The sequence below is a fragment of the Diadema antillarum genome, unplaced genomic scaffold (genome assembly GCF_040938485.1).
Source record: "Diadema antillarum isolate AM-2024a unplaced genomic scaffold, OU_Dant_1.0 seq00002517_RagTag, whole genome shotgun sequence".
Classification (NCBI taxonomy): Eukaryota; Metazoa; Echinodermata; class Echinoidea; order Diadematoida; family Diadematidae; genus Diadema; species Diadema antillarum.
Window position 1 is genome coordinate 14790 of NW_027273120.1, and position 14694 is coordinate 29483.

The 14694-nt window shown below is 37.9% G+C and overlaps 1 protein-coding gene across 1 annotated transcript; it reads left to right on the forward strand.

Annotated features, from left to right (window-relative positions):
• Positions 1 to 2142: 2142 nt before the first annotated feature.
• LOC139714902 (uncharacterized) lies at positions 2143 to 14424 on the forward strand (the record flags this gene model as incomplete). Its single annotated transcript, XM_071626549.1, has 4 exons — positions 2143 to 2392; positions 8659 to 9024; positions 12656 to 12922; positions 14165 to 14424. Coding segments are annotated over exons 1-4 (1050 nt in total), but the record flags the coding sequence as incomplete, so codon positions are not given.
• Between the last annotated feature and the right edge of the window lie 270 nt (positions 14425 to 14694).

Below are 14694 nucleotides of genomic sequence, written 5' to 3' on the forward strand. Positions count from 1 at the left end.
TTACATCCAAAGATAATGTTTGTTTGATTACACAAATGCGTTATTTCTATGCCTTTATTTTTGTTGTAAATAATGTCCAAGTAACGTACCTATCACACATGGGCTGAACGCCCACCTTCCTTAAACCAAAACTCATTTAGATACCAAATAAATCTTTTTTTTTTTTAAAGAGATCATTTAAGGGAGCAGATTTATTTTTTGTTTTATGAAGTCATGATCACCACACCAATTCCCTGTCAGGCAAACACACCAATCAAATCTCCTCGTTCATGGTACCTCAATACCATAATATCCACCAAAATGATTTTAGTTGCTTCACAATGTGGAAGTAGTTCACTCAATAAGACTAAAAAGAATAATGGAAGTATCATCAGCAAAAAAAAAAAGGAACTTAGAGATGGGGAAGAGCTTACATATAATATTGATCGATACTACTATGAATATCGAGATAAAAAAGTTACTTAACTGGACTCGAGTCAACAAATTGTCAATTAGTCTTCAAAAAACTAAATGTATGCTTTTCAGTAATTCTTTGGAAAAGTTATCTCAGAACATTCATTTGTATAATATAGCCGTAGAAGAAGTTTCTTCAATTAGATTTTAAGGTTTGATTCTTGATATAAGCTCACCTGGAATTTGCATATTGATTCAATTTGCCGTACAATTTCTAGAAATGTCGGCGTAATCAAAAAACGTTTTATTTTCCCAAAAATGTTTTATTAATGTTATGTTTATTTTTGATTTTACCTTATCTGAACTATGGCATTCTCGCCTGGGGCAACACTTACTCCTCATAATAATCTAGAAAGAATATTATTATTGCAGAAAAAAGCTCTTCGTATTATATGTAGAGAATCGTGGAGATGTCATACTAATGACTTGTTTTATCAAAATAATATTTCAAAAATTAAGGATTTGTATTGTTTGAATTTAGGTCAGTTTATGTACAAATTAATAAATAATTCCCTTCCTTTTGCGTTTGACTCCATGTTTATTCAAAATAAAACTGTACATTCATATTCCATTTAGGACGATTTTTGCAAAATCTATATTCTCTTTCGCTGGACCTAAATTCTGGAATTCCCTTGACAGCAGCATAAAAGAATATCTAAGTTTCAACACTTTTACTTTGAAATCAAAGAAAATATTTATCAATTCTTATATCACTGGGGATTTGCATTTTGAAAGTTGCTAACTGATTTCTTTGCTGCTAACGTCTTAACTTTGTTCAATTTATTTCATAACCGTTATAATATATCATTCATATACCGGTATAGTCCACTTCTCGGTAAGACCGAAGTCTCATGTGCCATGGCATCGACCCTTGAACTCTTCCTCCTTTGCCCTTTCCCCTGTCTTCCTGTCCCCTTCTTGCCTTTGACCTCCTGTTTATTCTTTCCACGCGTATGTAAGAGAGCAGCTTTGTTTCTGTCTGTGTGTGCGTTTGTGTGCGTACTCGTTTTATGTTCTGTTTCCCGAGGATTATGTCAAATTGTCTCGTTGCACTATCTTACTGTAATTTTCACGACTCACGAAGGGACTGCATTCTATATACAAGCTTGGCTTTTTAGCTGTCCCCTCCATTTCCGACCTTTTCTTTGTTATGATTCAGTCACATTTTGTCCATGTATTTCTTCAACTAAAGTATGTTTATATTTTTCTGTAAACAAATGACGTGTATTTAAATTTCATTTGGATATGTAAGAGTTACATTGTACTTATTTTATTTATATGCAATTGTCATATTATATACTTTGGCCGGAAAGGAAATAAAAATGAAATGAAATGAAAAAATGAAAAAAAAATCGATTATGCAATTAATATCGAACAACAAAGCCGCCAAAATAGAACCCTGAGGTACCCCACATTATATCGATTTTCTTAAAGACGCCCCTAGCGCCCATTTGAGCCTCTTTGACCGTTTGACTATTATCAAGATTTTACAAAAACAAACAAACAAACAAACAAACAACATTCAATTGCAAGCCTGTTCAGTAAGTGATGAATTGCCTTCACTTAGCTAGAGCAGCCAGTAAAGCTGATGCAAAGACACACACACACACACATACACAAAACTATAGACACGTATATACATACTTTTATAATAATGTATCAAATGTTATATGTGGTGCAAATGGGAGCAGTTATGTTATTAGTTGTGTTGGTGTGAAGACCAAAAAATTCAGACTTATAGCAAAAGATGACTGTGACGATGCATAAGGCTTATCGGACAGAATGTGTTGTGTTACTCAAGGATGTGCAGCTGGAACGTACGGTGCGGGTTGCACCCAGACGTGTCACTGTGCGTCATCCAACCAATGTGACCCAGTAACTGGTTCCTGTGATGGTCAAGGAGGCTGTGATACAGGCTGGTATGGTCCCCAGTGTCAAGGTATGCAGTGAAGCGAGACGCAAATTTCTATACAAGCTTTCCCTTCGGTTTGTACACAAACTCGATCGCTATGACTGTCCTTTTTTCTATGATAAACAGTGAATTCCAATTATTAAACAAAGTCATTAGTTATGGACCAGACTTCACTGTAATCTGTTGAAGACATTGTTTCGTCGTCTTCGCAGATGAAAGCGAAATTTAGCAGAGACCTTTAAGTGATAAATATCACCCCATCCAGTTTTATGGCTACGGGTGCACGTCACGAGACCGACACTCATGAGTCATACAGGCCACGAATTATAAGGCCCACAAGTCATAAATCCCACGGGTCATACAGCCCACCCACTAGTTATACAGCCCACGAGTTCGACACTGGTTAAGAAAGCCCATGAGTTCGACATCAAGTAAAATAGGCCCATGAGTTATACAGCCCATGAGTTCGACACTACGCAGAAAAGGCTGCTGAGACCGACACTACACACACACGCACAAAAAAAAAAGGCTCACGAGACCGACGCTAGGCAAAGAACGCCCACGGACAGGATGAACAGTGCCATCTTTAAAGGACAAGTTCACCTTCATAAACATAAGGATTGAGAAAATGCAACATTATTAGTAGAACACATCAGTGAAAGCTTGAGGAAAATTTTACAATCGATGCAAAAGTTATGATTTTTTTTAATTTTTGTGTTGGAACCGCTGGATGAGGAGACTACTACAGCTTGTGAGTCATATGCGTACAACAATATAAAGAAAATGTAAAAGAAATTCAACATATTTTCACTTTTTTCGCATAATAAAAGAGCACTTGACTAACCTCTTTCTAAATGCACTGGCAGGGGGAATAATATTACCCATAACATTTGTCGGTAACGAGTCAGGGGAATTTGTACTTTTTTCAAAAGATGGAATTTTGTGAAATTCTCTTTATATTTTCCTTGTATTGTTGTACGCATGTGACATCTAAGTTATTCATACACTGCAGTAGTCTTCTCATCCAGCGGGTACTGCACAAAAACTTCAAAAATTCATAACTTTTGAACGGATTATCTGATTTTCCTCAAACTTTCAATGATGTGTTCTACTAATATTGCTACATTCTCTCAATCCTTATGTTTATGAAGGTGAACTTGTCCTTTAAACGAATTCAGAGCGCGTGATTGTATAGGGTTTCCCGATAATGTCCTAAGGAAGAAATGAGTGATGGAAAAGTGGAGTTGCTAGGACGTAATCGCGTTGGTTACGCTCCCGCAACCCTGGTATTTTCAATACCTTTATTTGTGCGTACATGTTTGAGTGTTCATGCAAAAATTAATATGTTCACTTAGAATATGCACCAGATCTTTCCAATTCAATTCCAAAAATACAAAAGCACCCTCGTTTGCGTATTAACTCCTTGAATTTTTCAGGTATCCCCCCCCCCTCAAAAAACAAAACAAAACAAAACAAAACAAAACAAAACTGACATCTACATTCGGCCATGGTTATCATTGTCTATAGTGGGATTTTTAAAAAAAAAAAGTGGATGCTCTACGAATTTTAGAGCAAATGTTGGATATCGCACTTTTCTTTCGGCATAATTCGAGCATAATTCGGAGAATTCCTCGGCGCTTTCCGAAATTCCCCGACCCTGTAAGTGTTACGGGTCAACAACCAATTGCCGCCAAAGATCAGTCGGCCTGATGAAGCGTTCCGGAGCGGACGCGAAACGTCGCTACTCCAAAAAGTCCAGTTGACTAGATTTACCAATATTGTTCATGTGATACTTTACCTGGATGACTGAGAACATTCACAGACAGAAGTATGCTGAGTTGATTAAATGATACGGTCTGTAAGCAAGATTCAAAATAGTGCAAACCTATGTAGTATGCAGCCACATATTCTTCATGATTAGATATGTATAATTGTTTCATTCTGCAAGGAGTGATATATGTTATGTTTGTTACATGTTCTGCAATAGTTTTTGATGGTGTTATGGTGATTTGTTGTTTATAGATACATGTGTGTATTTTCCATATGCAGGGCCTCCAAGAACAACAGTTTTCAACTCGAAGGATCTACCCTGTGAAAACAAGATTGAAAAATGAATAAAGAAGTAGATAAATAAAAAAATAAATAAATGGATTATCAAAATGGCTATCAATTCATTACTTTTTATTTTTGAAGACTAGAACTTCTTGGAAACTCTCTATGATTGACAACTCAACGTTGCTTCAATCGCACAAACAGAAGTTAAGGCTACAGACATGAATTTGTGACATTGCATCACAAAACCAACAAAAAGTCACCAGATATGGATTTTTTCACTTAAGGGCAGATTCTAGAAGAACAGACTCTAAGCTTTGACATGATGTATAACTCAATTCAAATGGACTCTTCTAACCTATCTAGATACTAGAAAGAAAGCACACACTCTGGAAAAGCGTGAAGTGAGAAAAGAGGCTCTGAAGTACAGGGTCTATTCAAGCGCTTTAATCTTCACCAAGCCAGGCTAGCCGTGCAATGAAAGGGACAAAACACAGGATGTAATCCACCGGACCAACAACAATGAAGGGATTATTAGATTAAGCTGGATTGGGCCATGCTTCATTAAGACAATCGATTCTGTCCATGAACAATGTCAACTTTCAAAGCAGTAGCGTTATCCTTTTAAAATTTATTGGACTTAAGAGTGAAGATTATGTAAAGGATTTCAAAAAATAAAAAGGGTTTTTTTTTAAGACATACCCGGTCATTCTATTCTCCCCCATTAAAGGGTAGTAGAAAAACTGCTGAAAACACATTTTCACATCAATCTTATGATCCCAAACTAAAGGATAATGTAGAAGGATAGCTCTTTCAGAAAATAAGACAAATTCAAAATTGACTCGGTTGATCTATTCCACCTTTAATGAGTCCTCACGCAAAACCAAGGGGTGCGACTCTTTGTTCGTTTTGTGATGCACGGTCACATTTACTACAGTATCATCCATCAACTTTAATTAACTTTTATTTTGACAATCAAATTAGGGAAAATATATGAGTTGTCATGCATATATCATAATAGCATATTGCCAATGTTTTCATTATTTTGGGGGTCATATTTCATAGGGAACACCGTTTGTAGTTACATGTATATGAAGATCAGATACAAATTCAACGAAATATGTAGGAAGTAAACAAAATATATATATGCAAATTATATCCAAATGCAGATTGAATGGGCAAGACATGAATGAGTGGTTAAGCTACCATACACGGATTTCGAGATTTCAAGTAATATTCTTGTGATATCTTTAATCTGCATTGGTTTGACGAATCAGGTTATGGAGAACAAAAGAATCTAATGGTAGTCAACAAGAACAAGAACAACAACAACAACAACAACAACAACAGCAGCAACAAAAGATGATGACACTCTCTCATATACATACACTGAATCAATGTATCATTTTGCATGTAATGCATGTTTTAATTTGTCCAAAGCTTAAATATGTTTAAAACTGTGTCAGGGAGTACTAAACAGCTATAAAAAGTTAGAAGCTAGAAATTTCTTAAACGGTTTTCATAATATTCAGTCATATGCATGTCGCAGCCGAATGTGCGAAGCAGCGATCTACGCAAGTAACAATACCTTGCCTATACAAATGCAGTTCTAAACAATCTCGACCTAAATAGTGTGAAGAAAGCGCATCCGGCAGTATTTTCCCCTTTTATGTCATTGATGCAACACCCTGTAGAGAAACATATTCGTAGTTAACATAAAAGATGGCGCTGTCCATCCTGTCGGTCTCGTGGGCCTTCTTTGCCTAGTGTCAGACTCTTGGGCTTTGCTTAGTGTCGAACTCACGGGCTGCATGACTCGTGAGCTCTATTGGGTCATCCCAGGAGACCGACATAAAAATAGGTCCATGAGTCATACAGCCCATGGGTTGTACGGCTCACGAGTCATACACCCATGAGTTCGGCACTACGCACAAGAGGCTCACAAGACCCACATTACACAATAAAGGCTCACGAGACTGACACTAAGCAGAGAAAGCACACGAGACTGACAATACGCAAAAGAGGCTCACGGGACCGACACTCGGCAAAGAAGGCTCACGAGACCAACACTAGGCAAAGAAGGCTCACGAGACCGACAGGATGAATAGGGCCATCTACATGTCAATTACAAATATGTACCTGTACAGGATGTTCCAAGAATGAGAAAATTAAATACTGGCGTGTGCAATTTTGTCACGCTATCGAGCGAGAGATTGTAACTAATTAGTACAGCAACATCTACATGATTATTATCAACGACATAAAATATGAATTATTGCACGTGAGGCTTTTAGAGGGCAGTTCTGTCACGTAACGGGGAGCGACACTGCTACCAAATTTTCTTTTATTTGTAATAAAATTGTCCTCTGCATGCCCCCTCCCCCCAAATAAAAAGGTATGAAAAAGTAATAGAGGACAAGAACTGTGTATGATTTATTTGGTGCAATCGTGCTATTTTTAATAGGCTTTTCCACTTTCTAGCTAGACGGTGGAAAGAATGTATTTTTTCGCCCTTTTCTTTCTCGCTTCACTAATTAAATAGGCCATAATAAGATTTTATATCCTCTTGCTTATACCCACCTGCTTAGAGTTCAATTTGTATTTTTTTTTTTCTGTATCTTTATGACATTCAAAGGATGAAAACGTTTTAATATCCCAGCAATCACCTCGAATTGTAGCTTGTGTTTGAAATATTATTCTCCTCAAAACGGTATATTGTTCATAAAATAGAATACCTGTTTTCATGGATGCATCTTCTTTTCCCCAATCTTTCAAGCTAACTTGAAAGACGATTATAATAATATAATTTTCTGTAAGTTTATACTAAATCAACACATTTGCAGAAGACTACTCCTCCTCCATATCATGTAAAGCAGGTGTGCACTGCAGTATTGTCCACCTTGTGAAGTATTTTCTTGTAAACTTCATTTCACTGCACCTGGGTATTTTAGTTGGTGGATCTAAATGTCCACATCATTTTGTTTTCCTTTTCTGAGTAGGTGTATACCGGCATATGCTTTGGGGAAAGGGAAACGAGGGTGCTTTGGCATTTTCGAAATTAATGTTGAAACTTCTCGTGCACTTTCACTGAATTTTGTTTATTTTTTTCACAAACACTCAAACACGCAAAAACAATAGATCTTTAACAGGGCAGGGGTGAGGGAGGGCAATTGATGGGGTAATCCCCTGGCAACTTTCATTTTCAATCTCTTATATCTTCCTTATGCCATTATCTGGACACCCTATACATTTAATTGGTCTATAGATGGTGCTGCTTATCTAAGTAGTTACAATTTCACGCTCGATAGCATAACGAAATTGCACCCGCTTGTATGTAATTTTCTCATTCATGGAACACCCTGTACAGGTACATTTGAGTAATTGACATGTATATGGCGCTGTTCATCCTGTCGGTCTCGTGAGAATTCTTTGCCTAGTGTCGGTTTCTTGAGCCTTTTTTGCGTAGTGTCGGTTTCGTGAACCCTCTTTGCCTAGTGTCGGTCTCGTGAGCCTCTTTTGTGTACTGTCAGTTTCGTGAGCCTTTATTGTGTAGTGTCGAACTCATGGGCTGTGTGACTCGTGAGCCGTATAACTCATGGGCTGTATGACTTGTGAGCTGTATGACTCGTGGGTGTCGGTCTCGTGACTTGCACACGATAGTGACTGACGATATATGGCGCATGGAATGTAGAAGTCTTCGACAGAGTAAAGAAATGCTGCTGTCACGGCTAGATTTTACTACCAAAGCCACATCAGGCGTCCGTGACGTATGCAGTTTCCTGTTGTGATAATTTGTTTAATTCCTGTCTGTAAGAAAACGGCGATTGATTTAGTCTACATAAATGAGTATATATATAAACATATATATATCTATATACATATCTATATATACATATATATATATATATATATACATACATATATACATATATATATATATATATATATATATATATATATATATATATATATTTATTTGTATATTATTCAGACCTCATTAAAGAAGTTTTTCCCCCATTGAGTAAAAATTACATTAAAAAACACTGTTTGTACGTGTGTATTTTGTGGAGTGTAATTGAGTGCACGAATCCCTAAAGAAGATCGTCCTAACTTTAGGATTTATCAATATAATAATTTGCCTTATGAAAACGCAACATTTAATACTTTTTAAGTATTCATTTTCGAATTTTTCCTCAACCAAAAGAAACAAAAACATTATGGATTCTGGGTTTTGATTCTAGTGCACATCGTTGACATGGTTGCGTTCAATCTCTATGCTGGAGTTGAAGATACGCGTAATAATTTCATCGGCGTTTTCATGATGGAAGACCTGACCCATTCTTCCATCGAATTCTACATCGGGCGAGAGGTGGACACTGGACCGGGGGAGACAGGCCATGGAGTGACTGAAGGAGGGCAAGGGTGGCATGATTCAGGTTTACCAGAAGGCACTTTTCAAACTGCAAGAACATTTTCTACCAGCCGCTCGTTACGCGCGACTTTCAACAGGTTAATTGGAGGGGCTGCTAGAACTGGAGCGTTCAGGACGGCAGTAAGCTACAAGGGCAGAATGGAAAGAGTAGTCATGATCAACGAATACCGAGGTGGTAAGAGTGTGTTTTTTTTTCTTGGGGAGGGGGGGGGGGGGTCTAAGGGTGGTGGGATGAGGGGATGTTGTTATTCCCTCCTTAACTCTGCTGGTACCGCAGTCATTTTTATTTTCACTGCATATTATCTTCTAAAGCGTTTGTATATTTGGATGTTTCAGAGTGAAAATTGTGATATTTATGGGGGAATATCATGGGATCCTTTCGCATGGATCCATAAACCCGTTCAGACAGGGACAATGACATGTAACATCAAGTCTCTAACTCACATGAACGTGCACTTGTCTGTATCTATAGCTGTTGTAATTTACACGGTCGTGACTTTTTCAGATTTTCCTGTTGGGTCAGAAATCTCTCAGTAAAGTATGAAGCAAAGAATGACAAAAATATCCCCGATTACAACACACTCAAATGAGGTTGTTATGCCATGCCATCAGATATTCACAATCAGAAAGAGAGAATAATAGGACTTTCGTTAAAATCAGCATTTATTCCATGTTTTTTTTTTTCAAATTTATTGAAAACTACAAATGATTTTTTTTTTTGGATGTCAGAAAGTGACAGATGAAACTGTTACATCACCTCAAATCTAACCCTCTATGACTTAATCCTCATAATTATAGCTGTGTGCAATCCTAACTTTGGGTGAATTCAACATGTAAGATGAACAAAAAGTTTCGAACCAAATAACTGTGTTTTAGTCATAATAATAACTCGCTTTGACTTGGCAAGATGTCGAGGCTGACTGTATGATTGTATTTGAGTATTATTATTTTTTTGTTTTTTGGTAATATGACACCAGTGAAAATAAAATTTCTGCCGCATTGAATGACTAGACAATGTTAACATATGTATGTTTATATGTATGTATACGACCCTGCATCACAAAACCAACAAAAAGTCGCGAGACATGGACTTTTGGGTATTAAAGAGCAGATTCTGAAAGAGCATACTGTATTCTTTAAAATATGTACAACTCTTTTCAAATAGGCTTTCCTTAGCCATCTTAACGATGGGAAAATAGAACACACTCTGGAAAAGAGAGAACTGAGAAAAGGGGGCTCTGAGGTACAGGGTCTATTCAAGCGCTTGATTTTTAACAAGTAGTGCTAGCTGTGCAATGAATTTAACCAAAAAGATAATAAAAGGATGTAAACCCCTAGAGCAACAGCAATGAAGAGATTATCAGATGAAATTGAGCACGCTTTATTAACACATTCTGTCCATTATTGATACCAGCTGTCAAAGCAGTAGCATTACTCTTTCTAAAGTTATAAGAGTTGAAAGTAAAGAAATATGTCCAGGGTTTTAAGAAGCGAAAAGAGGACTCTATTAAAGACACACCTTAAAATTATCACATTATTTTACAAAAAACAAAACAAGACAATGTCAAAAAATAAGCCTTGCTGAAACACAATTTCCTGTTTGTTTTAACATATATATATATATATATATATATATATATATATATAAGTATACAAAGTTCATGGGGGAAATATACGTCTGAAAAGGAATTATCTTAAGGGAATTCGTACCGAAGGGGAAAATGTTGATTCGCCTTAACGATTTTGACGTTTTTCAAAGCCTTATGATTGATCTATAGGGCCTGAGGACTACTCCACAGTAGGGCACAGATGGCACTGTGTGTAGGGAATAGCTTGAGGACTGTACCATCAATACAATTATAGGGAAGATTGGCAGGGATGCAAAATAAAATGGTGTATATATTTGGATGTGTCTAGAAAACGGGCCATAGGGGGAATTTGTCCTCTTTTCTCAGAAAAAGAGTTGTATTTTCTCATTATCATACAGAATTTAGTGGGATATGATGCATTTTGTCCTCTTCACAGTTCAATTTGCATTGAGCATAATGTTTTCAAAAAGGGCAATATTTGCATTTTTTTTTTTGAATAGGTTCATGCTTTTCATGAAATTTCCCCCAAAGTATAATTCATTCCGCATTTCCACTATGGCTGGAAATCGCGTTAATGACGATGATAATAATAATAATAATATTAATAATAATACTGATAATGATAATGATAACAATAATAATAATGATGATACATTTTATATTATACATACATACATACATAATATGTCACCGTGCACCACAAAACGAACAAAAAGTCGCACACACTGATTTTGCGTGAGGACTGAAAATAAGTGAAATGGGTCAACCTAGCCGATCTTGACTTTTTCATATTTCCTGAAAGAGCAAGTCTTCTTTTACATTATGCTAAAATTTGGGGTCATAAAACGGGCTGGAAAGTGTGTTTCTAGCAGTTTATCTCGAATATTTTTGGTAGAATAGTGTGATTAGGTGTGTCTTTAGAGTCTCTTTTTCATTTCTGAAAAAAAAAACCTTGTACACGCTCTTCACTTTCAACTCTAATAACTTTTGAAAGGATAATGCTACTGCTTTGAAAGTTGGCATTGATTATGGACAGAACATGCAGAATGTGTTAATGAGGCATATTCAATTTCACTTTCATCTGATAATTCCTTCATTGTTGTTACTCAGGTGGTTTACTTCCTGTTTTTTGTCCCGTTCATCGCACAGCTAGCACGGTTTGGTAAAGATTAAGTGCTTGAATAGACACAATATTTCATAGCCTCTTTTCTCAGTTCACACTTTTCCTGAGATTGTGCTTTCTTTTCAATATTTAGATAGGTTAGGAGAGTCCACTTGATTCTAGTTATACATCATTTTAAAGCTTAAAGTCTGTTCTTTCAGAATGTGGTCTTAACTAAAAAATCATGTCTGGCGACTTATTGTTTGTTTTGTGGTGCAGGGTCACATATATATCGGGGCAATCGTTAGTGGGCTGTTAACGATCGAAAAAACACCGCTAAAATTAGATGAATTGGTTTGAAATAATTATGAAGTATTTTTCCCCTTTATGTCCAATAGTGGGAAGAGTCATAACTAGATGTTCAAATGTCAAATTTTGAGAAAATTCTGTGCTGTTTGTGAAACGCTGGTGTTTTGAATTGGCTTGTTGTGTTGAGATAACTTTTTGTCCCTGGTGCATGGCTCCGTGACATCTTAAACTGATTTGAATAAAGTTGTTTATCTGGTTTATTGTTTTCCAGCTGGTTTGGTGTTACGTTTCTGAAAATATAGGGGCAAGTTACATGCTACCTAGGTATCATAAACTGGAGAATATAAGGAGAATATCGAATCAGATAGATGCTTGCTGCATTAAAGGATGCACTTTATAGATCAATGGTTCGATCTCCAAAATGATTTTCTACTATTAAGCATGCTATTCTTGAATGCCTTCGACAATCTGGAGGGTAACAGAGTGTGTTATGTAGGTAGCGTTTAGAAAACCATCGATATGGATATGGAAATGGTCTTATTACTATCACTTGATCACAGTAAGAGTTTCTTCACTGAATAAAGAGCTTAAAAGACATACTCGGACAACAAACACAGTTTTGCAATCGTTCCTTGTTTCGGCCATGCTTGAACGCGGATTTTATGTGTTTTATGGGGATATATTGAAACGTTGGAAGCTATTTTTCAAAACAGCAAAGATCTTATCCGAGTTAGGTCAATAACATTATTATGCAAAAGGCCTGAGTATTTCTTGTATAGTATTGTTATCTTTTGACTTCATTTCAGATTATAATTCTGAGGTATGGGCAGAAAAGCAGTCTTACACAATTGGAGTGGGTGAAACCATGACCCTAACAGTGCAAATGAGAAGTGGGTTAAATCAAGGGAACCTCGTCTGGAGGCGCAACGGAGATGACGTCATAACTGCTTGGCGTGGATTGACATCAGTAACCCTCAGTGACGTCAGGAAGTCCGATGAAGGCATTTATGAATGCTACATTGACGGCAACAGGGAAACTGGAGAACATGCTATTGTGAAGCTCTTTGTCAGAGGTTAGACAAAAACACTTTCATTGACCGGTATATTATTTACTTTCATTTCTCGTTCAAAAGGGTAAAATCAACATTATGCGACTTGCGAAGAACAATTTTTACAGTACCTAGCACGTATCTCACCCGTAGTCGCCCGGAGGTGCGCACGCAAATCTTTTTACCCGCAACAATGTTTAGGCCCTGTCACACCTTTCCGGGCTAGCAACGCTTGGTTGTTGGTTGTAGGGATTTCTCCAGCATACCGGACAATTTCTGAGGACGGACAATGATTTTGGCGAGTCAGTGCATATCTCTTACTTGCTGGATGCGTTCTACTTAAATTTTGCTTGCGGGTATACTGTGTGACCTGTGTGCCAAGCGCGTGGGGGCTGACAACTCAGTGAAGGAATTCCGCTGAAGGAATGGCAGAAGGTCCACAGAATGTCATTATCTTGGCTGCATAAGGGGACTGCCGCGAAGTACCTGCGTGGGAGTTGCCTGCGAGCTGCTGCCGCTAAGGGCCTCCGACCTACTGGCGTTCTGCGTGGACCTCCCCGGGCATTCCCGCGTTTCACTCAGAAAAGTTTTGGTCATGCTCAAAACTTGGCTGCGGTCAAATCGGACTTGCGTGCGCACCTCATGGCAACTACAGGCGAGATACGCGCTATAAGCCTAGGTACTGTCAGGTGCGGACCAACTGCGGAGAGGTCCGGATAGCAAATCTGTTTCCCCATCAAGTCAAGCTGCAAAACTTCCCCAGATACGGTATGACAAAGCCTTGAGCATAAACAAAACTTATTCCGAGTTAGTCGTGTACGTTTGCTCGCAGAGGTATAGGCAGAACACCAGTAGGAGACCCTTACCGGTAGCACCTCGCAGGTAACCCCAACACAGGTACTTCTCAGTATCCGTTAGTCGCTCGTAACAGAAAACGGATCGGTTCCAAAGCTTTCACGCAGGTCACACGGAATACACGCAAGTAGAAGGTAAATAGCACGCGTCTAGCAGGTAAGATACCAGTGCGGAAACTCGCAAACATTCTTGTTCGCCCGCTGAAAATTCTCCTGCGTGCTTGAAAATCCCCACCCCCACCCCCCTCGCAAGAAGCCCGCGAAGCTTGCGCAGAAAGGTGTGACACGGCCTACAAATAAATGGCTTCTTTCATGTGCTTTCGACTTATTGCACTGGATACTATAGGTAATTTGTTTCACGGAAAATTATTCTATCGTGATATCACGGTTAAACGGACTATCCTTCTCACAGATTGTCCCTCCAAGAAGTATGGAATGGATTGCTCGAATGACTGTCGGGACTGTAACGCTGGGGGCATTTGTCATTATGTGACCGGAGAATGCGTTTGCCGACCAGGATTCCGAGGCAGTAATTGTGAAACAGGTAAACATCTTCATTTCGACAGCCAAGCCATTACTGTGTTTGAAAATCGCAGTTTCCCATTAATCCGTATTTTCCTCAGTAGTGTTCGCTGCAGTAACAGAGTCCAAACGCCTTTCGTCTTTAGTTTGGTGATTCTTCTTGTATTTTTTTCTGTCGATATCAGACAGTCAGAAAAGAATACTGTCTTTAACATGATTATAGGTACTAACATTACGAGCAGTATCATAATAAGTATTATGAAGATGAGACGGCACGGAACCTTTGTTTCCAGTAGAAGGTAGTAGATTTTAATAGCAAGGCGCTTATAATCATAATGTACTCTTGAAGCAGCGTGATTTTAAAGGATATTAGTAGAACACATCAGTGAAAGTTTTGGGAAATCGGGCAATCCGTTCAAA